A 14,133-nucleotide genomic window follows, 5' to 3' on the forward strand; every position below is an offset into this window, starting at 1 on the left:
TTCGTAGGAAACTTATGTTTTTTTATTTGTCCCACATCGACAATCTAAGTTAATTTAGATGAAGAAGTTGTTCTATAAATAAGAATCTTCACCTTCTCTCCCTCTAATTAATAATTACTTAGTCAAATTTTAGGCTCATAGTAATTATTGAATTTATTTTGTTTTTTTGTATATATTTCATTAATCAAATTTAAAATAATTTATATTTTAATTTTAATTCAATTTCTGATATTAATTTAGTTTTTGATTTTTATAAAATTACATTGGTAGGAATTTGGTAAGAAATTAGTAGTAAAAGATTAGTAAAAAAATCGTAGGAAATAGGTAAGTGATGTTTTGTATGAAATTGGAAGGAACACTAATCGATAAAAAATAGTAATAATTTGGTAGGAAAGTTTTACTAAAAAATTTCGTAGGAAAAATATCCTACCAACATTTTCGTAGGAAATTTCCTACCATTTTCTTACCTTTTACAATTTCCGACGACCGATTTCCTATAAAAAAATTTCGTAGGAATTTGGTAAGAAATGGCTGTTTCCTACGTTTTTCTGATGATATTTTCCGTAGGTTTTCGACATGTTTTCTTGTAGTGGCAGTTCTTGATTTCTAAAACCATGCCGGAAGGCAAAGACAATGGATATGTCCCCACTGCTAATGCTGCAACTTTTTCACCATTAGCCACACGTAGGTCCACTTGTCATTCTTCCAAAGTTCTGATGTTCTTTAGACCTTGCACATTTGTACAAATGTGAGCGCCACAGCCGGTATCCAATACCCAAGGAGTAGAACCAGAAGTGGTAACATTTACCTCTATAACATAGATACCCAGAGAAGAAATCTCAAAAGTTTTCTTCTCTTTCAGATCTTCCAAGCCTTCAAGGAGGTTTGATTCACTCGATTTATCCTTCTTTAAAACAAATCGCAATGATTGGGAATTTTGAGGGTTGGACATAACTGAAAAAGAAAAGCAAAGTTATATGATGTTCATAAATTTTGAGCATTCTCAACAATTAAGAAAACTCACAATATAGTCAAACAAAAAAAAATTCCTCAAAAATGAGTATAGTATCCAAGATCCATATTTCACTAGAATCCAAGTGAGCTTTGGCTCAACCCCTGAATATCTAGTTAATTAGGTAAGCAACACTATTGCTAATTATATCCAATATAATTCTTGGTTGTGGAAGACATCTTATGTCTTATCCAACTCTATGCCTCTAAGCCCAAAACCGTTTTGATAGCCTTGTCAAGTAAACCAACATTTTCTCATATGGTAACCGTTACCATCTGTCTCACTCTCAAATAATTGCAGACCGTTGCTTTGGCAGACCCGCCATACAAAATTCAAGTTTTAACAGTTGATAAGATTGGGGAGACATCAAATAACTTGACATTGGTTGAGGAATTAATATTAATCCAATTTTATTTATATTAAAATTTATATCTAATATAAATAACTAAATATAACTAATACATATCTCATATGTATTTAATTGGATTACATATAATTAACTTAATTTTAATCTAACTAAAATAATTAATTAGTTAGTATTTAATCTTAAATATAATTTTAGAATCTAATCAAATTAGAATTCTAATTAAATAAAAGATCTAAACGATTAAACCAAACCAATCATACCAAGCAACTAAACCAAGTGACTGCATATTGGTCTCACAAGTCGCATATGCATATTATAATAATTATATATTCAAGACAGTTATGTATTAGCGAATTGGTCTTTGCAATTAAATATACATGACTTGGTAACTATTACATGCACACGCGAGGAAAGGAAAAACATGTTTTGGATATTACATATTATTAACATAATTATCGAATGATCATATCAAGCACAATTATCTTATGTTTCGTTTGTAATATTTACCTTTCCTAAATCAATATTTCTTAACGTATGAATCAACATGTACATATTTATTTAAGAGTCACAAATATATATTTTAAAATTGATAAACATCATAATGAAATTAGGGTTTTTACGAACATGTCTGAAAATCAATTTAAAACCATCAAAATTATTTATCTATAACAAACTGTAGATTAAAGAAAATCCAATTGCAGTATTAAACAAGTAGGCTCTGATACCACTGTAATAATTCGTACCGGTTTATAACTATTTATAAACATTAATTGTGAATTCGATTGTTAGGATTCATGTAAATACTGAATTAAATCTAGATCTTAGAGTTTGAATATACCTGGATATTCTGCAGCAGAATGAGAAAAATCAGACAGATTTAAAATTATCTTAGCACTCCAAGTGTCGTGCCTTTATCGGTATCCACACGCACACAAATTGGATCGAGACGGGATACTAGTATCGTTGAGATCAAATCTCAAAATCCAACGAACTGTTCGTCTTTTATCTCTGAGTTTTAGGATTTGCTTGTCATACAAGCAACATATGTCTCGCCTTTGTAGATTGTGGCTGCTAATAAATTTTTGTTTTTTTCTCTTGTCCACAACTACACATATGAAAACCCTAACACTTTAGGATTCACATTCACGTGGGTGGGTTGGGCTTAAGTCTAATTCTTAATTAGACCATAAATCAGCCTTTATCACATGTGTATATATCCAATAATATATCTCTTATTATTATTATTTCTTATTTATCATATACATAAGAAATTCCCAAAACTCAAAATGTTAGTCCAATTCATAAAAGACATTATTAATCAATGATCCAATTTGCTTAGGTGTGTGACCCTATAGGATTGTATAATATTAGTAACAGGTTCTCAACCCATAGATTATAAGCGGTTTCTAGCAAAACATTATAACCACCTAATATTAAACGATTGTCAAATCTCGACAATACAACTTTAACTAGAGTAAAGTACATATGATTTCAGGACATTCCCAACAGGTAAATCGTGGTGGACTCGTTTTGCCAAAGCATCGGCCGACAATTTAGTGGTCCGCTACACGTAGATAAACAAAATACATTAAAACAAGCGCTAGGGATTGGATGTCGCAGAGGAGTCCATAGAGCTCCTTAAGCTGATCACGAGAGTTGATTGCTCGAACAAATGTTTGAACGTCTGATTTGCAGCAGAGGTGTGTATACCCCAATTCTAGAGCATAAAGATACTACTGTCATTCTCTTGCATCATTGATAGCCTTAAAGCATGGTTTCATCTGTGTAAAGATTCTATTTTTGAAGAGTAGATAATTTCGGGCCGACCAGAAAGACCAGCAGAGAGTGATAAGTTTGATCGTTGCTATATCAGGAAGAAGAAGGCTAGAACAGGGGAAGCAGAGGAGTTGGCGGCAAAAGATATAGCTGGGTCAAGTGTGGAGTAAAGACCCTGGCTCATTTAGAGGCTTTGCTGTTATTTCTGGTTGTTGCATAACTACAGAAAGACGATTCATTTTTCTTTTATCTTGGATTTTCGAATTATAGAGATTGAGTCGTTAGACTTGAGGCGATACTCAGTTCTTGAGGATTCGCGAGTGAGGGATGATTTGGATACTCGATCTGTGAGTGATTCAATATCTCTTGAAGATTTCTCTTATTCATCTTGTAATTTCCTTGATTACATCAATGTAGGAAGTTTACAGGAGAGAGAGAGTTAAGGTTGTGATTTAGTGAGCTGAGAGAATCCAATCTTAAGACAGAGCTAGGGGAATAATTGTCCTAGACCAACACCTGCTGGAGGAAGGCAGAACAAAGTACTAGCGATTTTAAAACCTGATTTAAAATCCACACAAACCTCAAAATTATGTCAGTGCTAAACAGGATTAGTCTCCAAACCTGACGAGCATACGTGCAATGGAAGAAAGGACGTTCAGTAGTCTCAAGATCTCCACAGTGGACACAAAGAGCATTGTCGAGGAGGCCTCTATTGAGAAGATTTTCTCCCAAAGGCAGAGTGTTTTGCATAATTTTCCACACGAAGACACAAAGCTTTTGCGAGAATTTTTCCGACCAGATCATAGATTGCCAGTTGAAATCTTGGTGTTGCTTGTTTATTGGGGCCGGTTTCTGGGTTTCAGAGGTTGACATTGCTGTGTGGTATCCAAACTTTGCAGAATTTTTCTATAAATTATTTTTTTGTTAAAAATATAATTTTAAAGTTTTGGAAATTTTTTAATTTTAAATATTGATTTGGACCAATAAATTGAACTTTTAAATCATATGTGGACATTCTTAGAGGCATATAGCTTTAATTTTTTTAATAATAGATTTAGAAATCAAAGCTGGAAGATCCCACACGAGGCAAGTGATTTTGGTCTCTCTTCCTTGTTTTGAGACTTACAGAATATATTCGGATGTTGCTTGATCAGCCAATTGTTACCTTTGTGGTTAATGTTAAGTTGTTAAAACCCCATCAGATGTCTTGTTATTTTAAAAATCTTCCTCGGATACCTTAGTCTTTGTCTTAATGACAGAACTTCTTTCTCTATTTTCAGTGCTTTGTTTTTCAAAAGTGTCATGATTTTTGTCTCTGCTCCTTGTTTTGAGGCTTACCGAATGTATTCGGATGCTGCTTGGTCAGCTAATTGTTACCTTTGTGGTTAAAGTTAGGTTGCTAAAACCCCATCTGATGCTATGTTATTTCAAAAATATTCCTCGAATACCTCAGTCTCCATCAATGATGAAATCTCTTTCTCTATTTTCAGGTCTTCGTTTTTCAAAAGTGTCGAGTATCAATTACTTGATATGTTTCTCGGATTGCTTGAAATTTATCATTCATCTCAAGTTCGGTGGCTAAGCTTTGGAGATTTTACTGTCTTTTTTCAATATTAAGGCGGCTTGTAATAGTTTTGTTTATATATTCTTTCATTATAGTTAAACATATAGTTTAGTCAAGTTGGTTCTTTTACGTTGTAATGACTCATTTTTTAGTGAAACTTAACTCTATTTTTGTTTTTTTTTTGAAATTGTTGCACATGTAAAAAAAAAAAGTTAAAATTTATTATAGTTGTGTGACAAAAATTTGGATGCTAATGTAAAAGTCTCTAAATATGTGTGTATACATCTAATTTAAATTTAAAATTTCTTTTTTTAGTAATATTTATTTTAATTTTTTATTATTAAAATAAAGTTTGTATATAATTTTTTATCTTTAATAATTTTTAAAAACAATAATAGAATTTGGAAACTTTTAAATTTTTAATGTTGAGGTGGACCAATAAAAGATTATATATAATTTTCTTATTCAACAATAATATTAGATTTTTTAAACTTTTTTAATTTCCTTATTCAACAATAATATTAAAAATTGGAAAATTTCCTTAATTTTGAATGTTGATGTGGACCAATAAAATTACCTTTTAAAATCATATGTGGACGCCTTAAGAAGCCTATAACTTCAACTTTTATTAGTATAAGATAAGAAGATTATAATCAAAATAAACTTTTAGCTTTAAACCTTTTTATTCAGTTTTAGAATGGCTAATTACCTTTTACTCCTTAGTAAATTTTTTAAAATATATTTAATTAATTAATTTCAAAAATGCTTACCAAAAATACAATAATCTACTCGTGGACTTATCTTATACGTTAATTTCGGTCCATGCATTCGATTTTTTTTTCCTATTTGAAATCCTAGCATTGCATAAACTATATAAATTCAACCCGTAGACATCAATTTTAGGGCATTCGAGACGAGTTTAGTTAGGTTTGTTTTTTTTTTTGTTGTTTATATCACATAACTCTTCCGTTTCGAGTCAGACAACGTTTTGATATGCACCGGTTGGAGCCAGGGTATCCTCTGACATCGGCGGCATCGATATCCCTCACGATAGAGGCTGTACAGCTCACTCCAATGGTAAAATTTCTCCGAATTCGATCAGTGAACTTGTCTTCTTTTTGAAAAAAAAATCCGTTGAGATTTAGATTATAGCTTATAGGTTTTTGATTTGAATTTGTGAAACTTGTATTGGTTCAGGGATGTGTTGCTCCATTATGTAGTGGATGTAATTCTAGGAGCTCTAGGCTTCCTGATATCGTTCAGATTTCCCAGATTTTGATCCTAAATGGAAAGGAGCTGAATCATCCATCTTCATCTAAGAAGCTGTAAGCTTTCAATTTTGTGTGAAATTGTGTATGCAGAGATTTCCCCTATGCAATTATAGCTCTGTCATTAAGCCTGACTCAAGCTAGATTCATAGATTGGTGGAATTTACATAGTTTGGAAGCTTTTGTTTTGTTAATATCAAGGTTCTATAATTCTCTTTGAGTATAATCTTTTAACCTATAGATCTTGAGTATAATCTCTTTGAGTACAATCTTGCAAAGTTTTGGCATAGATCAAGTTTAGATATGCTTCTTGGGTTGATGAATTATAGAAACACTCTCGTATTTTTACATTTCTTTGGAGGCAACATATATGATTGATGTTAAATACGGTTACTCAAATTTGAAACTATAGAGTTTCTTTCTTGTCTCTGTCCTTTTAAATAATGTGTTAGGTTTAGTGTAATATCGTTGTTATGATTGACTGTGAATGTTTTTATTTCATGGAAGCTAATGTGAATCAAGCTATGAATTTGAATGATGGCCACTTGAAATTAGGTGATATGATCAGTTATAATGAGGTTATGGTTATGTGGATCGAACAAAATCTCAGCTTCTTGTGGGTTTGAAGAGTGATTCAATGAACTTGAAACAAGGTTTTTGTTTGGCTTTATGTTTCAGGTGAGACTCATGGACGAGGCAGGGTACAAGATAGGAAACCTAGACGCGACATTGATTCTACAAAGACCAATGATAAGTCCACACAAAGAGACGATCTGATCCAATCTGTCAAAGCTTCTAGGTGCAGATCCTTCTGTTGTGAACCTAAAAGCTAAAACCCACAAGAAAGCTGATAGCCTTGGAGAAAACAGCATTGCAGCTCACACTGTTATTCTTCTCATGAAGAAGTGAGTCAATTTTATCATATTCCTTAAATGTATCAATCTCTTTAAAAAAAAACACTTTTTAATGTAAAGTTTTAATGCAATTACACTTTAGACTAGAGGTTTATTAATCCCTTCTTAGAAACAGTGAAAATGAGAATCATGTGATGATGATACATTGAAATGGAAAAATGATTCTGGTTTCTTTGTCAGTTTCGAATAAAACTTGAAATTATGACTTTTTTAGCTGGAAGTTTCTTGTGACGCAATCTTCTACTTCTATCATTTTCATATTCAGACATTACATCACATGAAAACTTTGATATTTTTGTCGATGTATATATGTATGATAATTTTGTTAATGTGTATATACATCTGTGTGTTTTCAAAATACATATCTTTTCAGCGAAGTATACATTAGAAGGTAAATATGAATCTACACATAATTATTCTGTTGAGTATCTTACGAAGTGTTCACTCCATGACAACAGTACGCGATTTTCCTTTTTTCTCAATTTCCATTTTCCCCAATTTCCTTTTTCTGCCTATAGAAAACGTGTTTCAGGAGAAACATTACCCTATCTATATATATATATTTGATCCAAAAAACTTGACCACAGAAACGAAAAAAAGGGAAGAAACCCTAAATAGTTTTACGCTTCATTCATCACTGTGTTTGATCGTTGGGTAGTAGCAGCTCGTTTGTTTTCGTGCCTCCAATTTATGGCAACAGGAACAATTTATGGTCGTGATTTGTTGTGCTTGTCCTCATCCCCTGAGAAAGAGGTTCGCTCGGCAAAAATAAAAATTCGATTGCTGATATCATCATCAAAGCTAAGTGCAGGAAATAAATCGAAGAGAGTAGTAGCACTAAAAAGGCTGATGCGATGATGAAGATAGTAAAGAGAGAGAAGCAGGTTTTAAAGAGAAAGCTAAAATCGAAGCTGTGATGAAGAGAAGAGCAATGAGGTTGGAAGCTCGACGTAAGCTAGAGAAGGTGGAAGAAGAAGCGAGATCCAAGATGAAAGAAGATCACTTGGCTGATGAGAAGGAAATCGTGAAGCTCTGCGGTGGCTCTCGTATGGCAAGAACTCGTTGGGTTAAAAAGTTTGGTCTGCTTTTAAAAAACGACAATGATGATTCTTTGGAAGCTTGCGATGATCTTGAAGAAGGTGAGATCCGTTGGCTGGGATGAAGTCAACTGCCTCAAGTAAAAAAAAAAAAAGTAGTGTAATTTTTTTTAGTATAATACTTACTGGTCCTATATGTAATTTTTTTCATTTAGTTCAGTTACTTGATCAATTTTTTCTATTTTTTTTGTTTTTTTTTTTTGAACATTAGATTTCATTAATAAACTTAGAGTCAAGAGAGGAAACAGATGAAGGTAATGTAAGAATTCGTACCGGTTTATAACTATTTATAAACATTAATTGCAAATTTGATTGCCAGGATTCATGTAAATACTGAATTAAATCTAGATCTTAGAGTTTGAATATACCTGGATATTCTGTAGCGGAATGAGAAAAATCAGACAGATTTAAGATTATCTTAGCACTCCAAGTGTCGTGCCTCTATCGGTATCCATACGCACACAAATTGGACGAGACGGGATGCTAGTACCGTTGAGATCAAATCTCAAAATCCAACGAACTGTTCATCTTTTATCTCTGAGTTTAAGGATTTGCTTGTCATACAAGCAACATATGTCTTGCATTTGTAGATTGTGGCTGCTAATAAATTTTTGTTTTTTTTTTCTCTTGTCCACAACTACATATATATATATATATATATATACTCACATATGAAAACCCCTAACACTTTAGGATTCACATTCACGTGGGTGGGTTGGGCTTTAGTCTAATTCTTAATTAGACCATAAATCAGCCTTTATCAGATGTGTATATATCCAATAATATATCTCTTATATATTATTATTTCTTATTTATTATATACATAAAAAATTCCCAAAACTCAAAATGTTAGTCCAATTCATAAAAGACATTATTAATCAATGATCCAATTTACTTAGGTGTGTGACCCTATAGGATCGTATAATATTAGTAACAGGTTCTCAACCCATAGATTATAAGCGGTTTCTAACAAAACATTATAACCACCTAATATTAAATGATTGTCAAATCTCGACAATACAACTTTAACTAGAGTAAAGTACAAATGATTTCAGGACATTCCCAACAATCTCTCACTTGTACTGGAATCATCTATTCCTATAATCCTTTTGTCTTTATATCTCGATCTTAGCATAAAGCAAGAAACAGTGTCATCTTTATCAAGCTAGATCATGTTTATCGAACTCTGATTTGTACTGATTAAACAAACGAGTGACATTCACCTCGTTTGAGCGCGGCCACGCATTTCTCAGTATAAAATCTTCGATAGGCCCAGAGATATTTATCTCCCGTTATATAGGAGGGACAAATCCCATCTTGTTCCATCCCTGTTCCTTACACAATTCATAATGTGCCCGATCACTGTCTTTATAATCACCTTTTACGGCTGACGTTTGACAAAGTCAAAGCAAACTAATCCATGTACAAGAAATCATGACGAACTCAGGTCAAAGGACTATACTCTATAGTTGTCATGAGAAACTCTTATGACACTCATATAACAATCTTGTAGAGTTCTCATAGCGGGTCAGTCCAATCATGTGTTCTCTAACACATATCTATGTGATTGACTTTAATACTGCATATCAATGACTTCACGAAACTTAGTCATCAGTCACCTCACATACTAGTCATTCTTAGTTATTAACGTCCCATTTTAATAACCTTGACTAGGGACTTCAATAATCTAAATCATCTTCCACTTATAGAGTTTCATGATCAAGTCACATACTTGATGATCTATAAGAATGACATAAATTATTTTGGGACTATTATTTAATTATCCAATAACAAAATTATACTGAAACAAATTTCATTAATTTGAAAATAAAATCAAATGTATGTAAACATGAGCATCATATCATAAAAGAAATTAAAACCTCCCACTGAAAATAAGATTACATCTTTATGAATCTAATGCCTATCGCAGCAGTATGACTCTCATGCTTAGGCTGCGGAAGGGGTTTCGTAAAAGGATCAGCAACATTTGCATCCGTTGGAACTCTGTTAATCTTCACATCGCCTCTGTCAATAATCTCTCGAATGAGATGATATCGCCTTTGTATATGTTTGGATTTCTGGTGTGATCTAGGTTCCTTTGCCTGTGCGATGGCTCCATTGTTATCACAATATAGATCAACAGGGTTAGAGATGCTAGGAACCACACCAAGCTCAGTAATGAACCTCCTAATCCAAACAGTCTCCTTAGCTGCTTCTGAAGCAGCAATGTACTCAGCCTCAGTTGTAGAGTCTGCCACAGTGCTCTGCTTAGAACTCTTCCAACTCACTGCTCCTCCATTCAGACAAAAGACAAATCCAGATTGAGATCGGAAATCACCTTTGTCTGTCTGAAAGCTGGCATCTGTGTAACCACTCAAAACAAGTTCCTCACTTCCTCCATAGATCAAAAACTTATCCTAAGTTCTTCTCAAGTACTTAAGGATATTCTTGACTGCTATCCAGTGACTTTCACCTGGATCAGATTGGTATCTGCTCGTCATGCTCAAAGCACATGCAACATCTGGGCGAGTGCAGAGCATAACATACATGATAGATCTTATAGCAGATGCATATGGAATCGTACTCATGCGCACTCGCTCATCATGTGTCGAAGGACACTGAGTCTTGCTGAGAGTTATGCCATGAGACATTGGTAGAAAACCTTTCTTAGAATCATGCATATTGAATCTGCGCAAGACCTTATCTATATAAGTATCTTGACTTAGTCCAATTAATTTATTCAATCTATCTCTATAGATTCTTATTCCAAGAATATAGGAAGCTTCTCCCATGTCTTTCATTGAGAAACAACTACTTAGTCATGTCTTAACAGACTGAAGTAGAGGAATATCATTCCCAATGAGCAGTATGTTATCTACGTACAATACCAGAAAAGCAACTGCGCTCCCACTAGTCTTCTTGTAAACACAAGGTTCTTCTTCATTTCTAATGAAATCAAACTCTTTGATTGCCTCATTAAAACGAAGATTCCAACTCCGAGATGCTTGCTTCAAACCATAAATGGAACGATGAAGCTTGCATACCTTCCTAGCAGTTTCAGGCAGTGTTCAAAAAATCGGCCTAGTCTGCGACTATGCGGCCGCCTAGGCGGCTAGTTGGGGTTAGCCGACCCGATTTTCATAAAATCAGTAAAGTAAATCCGGTTTAGTAAAAAATCGAATCAAATCGTACAAAATCGGAAAAATCGGACCAAATTCGGTAAAATCGGCCAAATCAGAGTAATTATTTTTATCCTTTTTTCAGTCAATTTTTATGGTTTTGGATAGTAAACCAACATGGTTTACAGAAAAGAGAAAAAAAAAGATTTGAAACGTGGATTAGGGTTAATAACTTAATATAATCATCATCGTTCCTCCCCACTACTTCACCTTCATAAACTACAAGAGGCGATCATTATTCTCTATTGCTGAACTCTACAAGTTTGTTTAATCTTCTCTTTATCTATCTGTATATATTATATAACTATGTTCTATTCTCTTAATTTATCTTTTCATCTTTGTGTACTTTGTTTGTGCTCTGTTTCAAGTTTCAACTTTCAATTTTAACGATGAGCCTAGAGGAGATATCGATTCCGACGATGAAAATGATATAGCTATAGATTTTGAATTTGAGTCTGCAAATGAGCAGGTGGTGGATATGGATGTATTTGAAGAATAAGTTAGATATATTTCTCTTTGCTTTACATTTTTAAAGTTTTTAAATTAAAACTTATTTTAATTTGAAGAATTTGATGATTTTTAGTTTGATTTCTTTGTTGAAATTTATTCTATAATTTTATTTATTAATTTTTCTTACTTTTTTATTCAAACATAAATTTGATAAAATAATTTTTAAGAAAACAATTAAAATTATTTTTAAAATATGATATATAGATAGAAAATTTATAAAAATTAACAAAATTTTTGCTAACGCCTAGGCTCCGCCTTGTCTCCGACTAATCTGCCTAGGCGCTAGTCTCCTATCACCCGCCTAGCTACCGCCTAGCGATTTTTTGAACATTGATCAAAACACTGTGAATCTCTAACTATATATAGTTGCGGTTAAAATTTTGGTTATTGCTAATCTCTTATCCTTTTTCCTATACATTGTTCACTTTTTATAAAGATCTTATTTCTAAACCCTAGTTCCAAGGGAACTAGGCCTATTCGATTTCTTTCACGGTTGGATAAGTATTAGGTTTTTGGTATATACTTTTTCTTCTTCGATTTTATTTTTTCTCTGATGTTTTGGGTCAATAAAGCAAACTTTCACATTTAAATATATTTTAGGCATAAGTAGAAGTGTTAAAGTAATATAATTACGCATAATTAATTAAATAAAATTTTGGTAAGCATAAAAGTGTACGATCAATTAGAAAGAAATTTGGAGATTGTTAAGAGAATAAGAGGCGAAGGATATACTCGTGATTGTATGTTAATGGTCAAACAAAGCATCCTTATTTTTTACTGTGCAACTCAAATGACAAAAGCCACAAAACTAACCCTTCTTCATGTAGATATACTTAATACGTTTTTATTACTGAGATTTATTCAAGTACATTAGTAAAAACATAGGAATAACTGAATCAAATCACTAGCAGAAAAAAGAAAAAGAGAAAAACTGAATCAAATCTCTGAACACTCTTAGCCTATGTTAAACTCAATCAGCAGACCAATGCACTCGCAACCGATGGAACCGTAACAGGCCTCAACATCGTCTCTCTCGAATCCCTTCCAGACCCTTCTCGGGTTTCAGGCATACACTTAACATGAACTATAGGACCCAACTCCTTCACGTTCAAGTAAACAGCATCCTTGTACAACCACTCATCTTCTTCATGGCTAAAGAACTCTTCAAACGGCTCAACGCATAACGCACAAAGCTTCTGGTTTTCATCAGCAGGCACGGTATGTTGCTCCATCTGCTGTGAATTTCCCTCTTCTTCTCCCCTATTCAGGGTTTCGATCGTCCCTCCTGTAGCTGCAAGGAGCCATAGAGACAAGCTCGCAAACAAAACCTGCGATTTCTTCGGGTTCTTGCTCGACCTCGTACCGGTTTTGGTCGCGCCTTTGGCCATCCTGTTCTTCCTCACGTGCCAGTCCATGTGATTGCTATGATCTTCTTGACGTTTGAATCTAACCCCACACGAAGAACATTGCCTCGGCATATCGGAATACAGAGACTTAATCACACATTCGTTACGAACATTAAGGTTCACTGAACCGAAATCGAGACCAAGAGGAGATTCTTTGTTTTGATTCTCTTTCTCGTTATTCAAAAGGGTAAGTAAATCAGACAAGTCTTTGCTCAAAATTGGTTGTTGAGGCATTGCTTGTGTCACAATTGAAACCATGTTCGAGTGATTCAAAGGCGTTGAATTTGAAACATTCGTAAACACAGGTGCTTGAGCGTTAAACCGAACTCCAGTTACGTCCGGTACGAAATTCGGAGATTTAATTGGAAAATTCAACCGGTTTGGAACCCATTCGGGTAACGAATCGAAATCATCTAGCTTACGATAAGGTAAAGGACGCGGAACAGATTGGGAATTAGAGTTAGGGTTTCCACAACCAAAAGGTTTCTGATAATCGGTGTTAGATTGCGAAGAAGAATCATTATTACGTAAAGTAAGAGGAAAGCTATTGCTTGAATTAGAACGAATCACATCACCGTAATTTGAAACCCTAGACAAGTTACTACCATCACGATACAGAGGAATCCTGGATTGGGATTGCGTTTGCGGTTGGAATCTGGTGCGTTTCTGAGGCGGCGGTGCGTAATGGATCCGATCCTCCTGGAAAACTCCGCTGGCAGAGCCGCCGCAACCGCGATTGTCGATTCGTCTCTTCAACGTCGTCCCAGCGTTTGCGTTCCGGTGTGCATTCCTCTGATGCGGGAAGAATCCGGTGGATGACGACATCTTCTCGATTCAACAACGTATTGTTTTTCTCTGAGAAATCAAACGAACAATGAAGAAAACGCTAGAAACTGGATTTCGTGTATAGTAGCGAGAGAGATGAGAGAAATTTAGGAAATTGAACGATTTGAGAAAAGAGAAATTAGCTTATGTGAAAAGGCATAAAGATTCGTATATATATAAGGTTATGTCGGTTGAAAAGTAAACCGCGTGAATAA

At 34.0% G+C, this 14,133-nt stretch overlaps 1 protein-coding gene and 1 pseudogene across 1 annotated transcript; one reads left to right on the forward strand and one right to left on the reverse strand.

Annotated features, from left to right (window-relative positions):
- The first annotated feature begins 614 nt into the window (after window positions 1-614).
- On the forward strand, window positions 615-6,896 carry LOC112085235 (annotated as a pseudogene).
- A 5,621-nt stretch (window positions 6,897-12,517) lies between these two features.
- Window positions 12,518-14,058, reverse strand: LOC18008632 (polyadenylation and cleavage factor homolog 5). The gene has a single exon (XM_024152147.1). It carries the CDS (start codon window positions 13,916-13,918, stop codon window positions 12,662-12,664), a length of 1,257 nt encoding a protein of 418 aa, XP_024007915.1. The 5' UTR covers window positions 13,919-14,058; the 3' UTR covers window positions 12,518-12,661.
- Between the last annotated feature and the right edge of the window lie 75 nt (window positions 14,059-14,133).

This window comes from Eutrema salsugineum, unplaced genomic scaffold (assembly GCF_000478725.1).
Source record: "Eutrema salsugineum unplaced genomic scaffold, Eutsalg1_0 scaffold_9, whole genome shotgun sequence".
Lineage (NCBI taxonomy): Eukaryota > Viridiplantae > Streptophyta > Magnoliopsida > Brassicales > Brassicaceae > Eutrema > Eutrema salsugineum.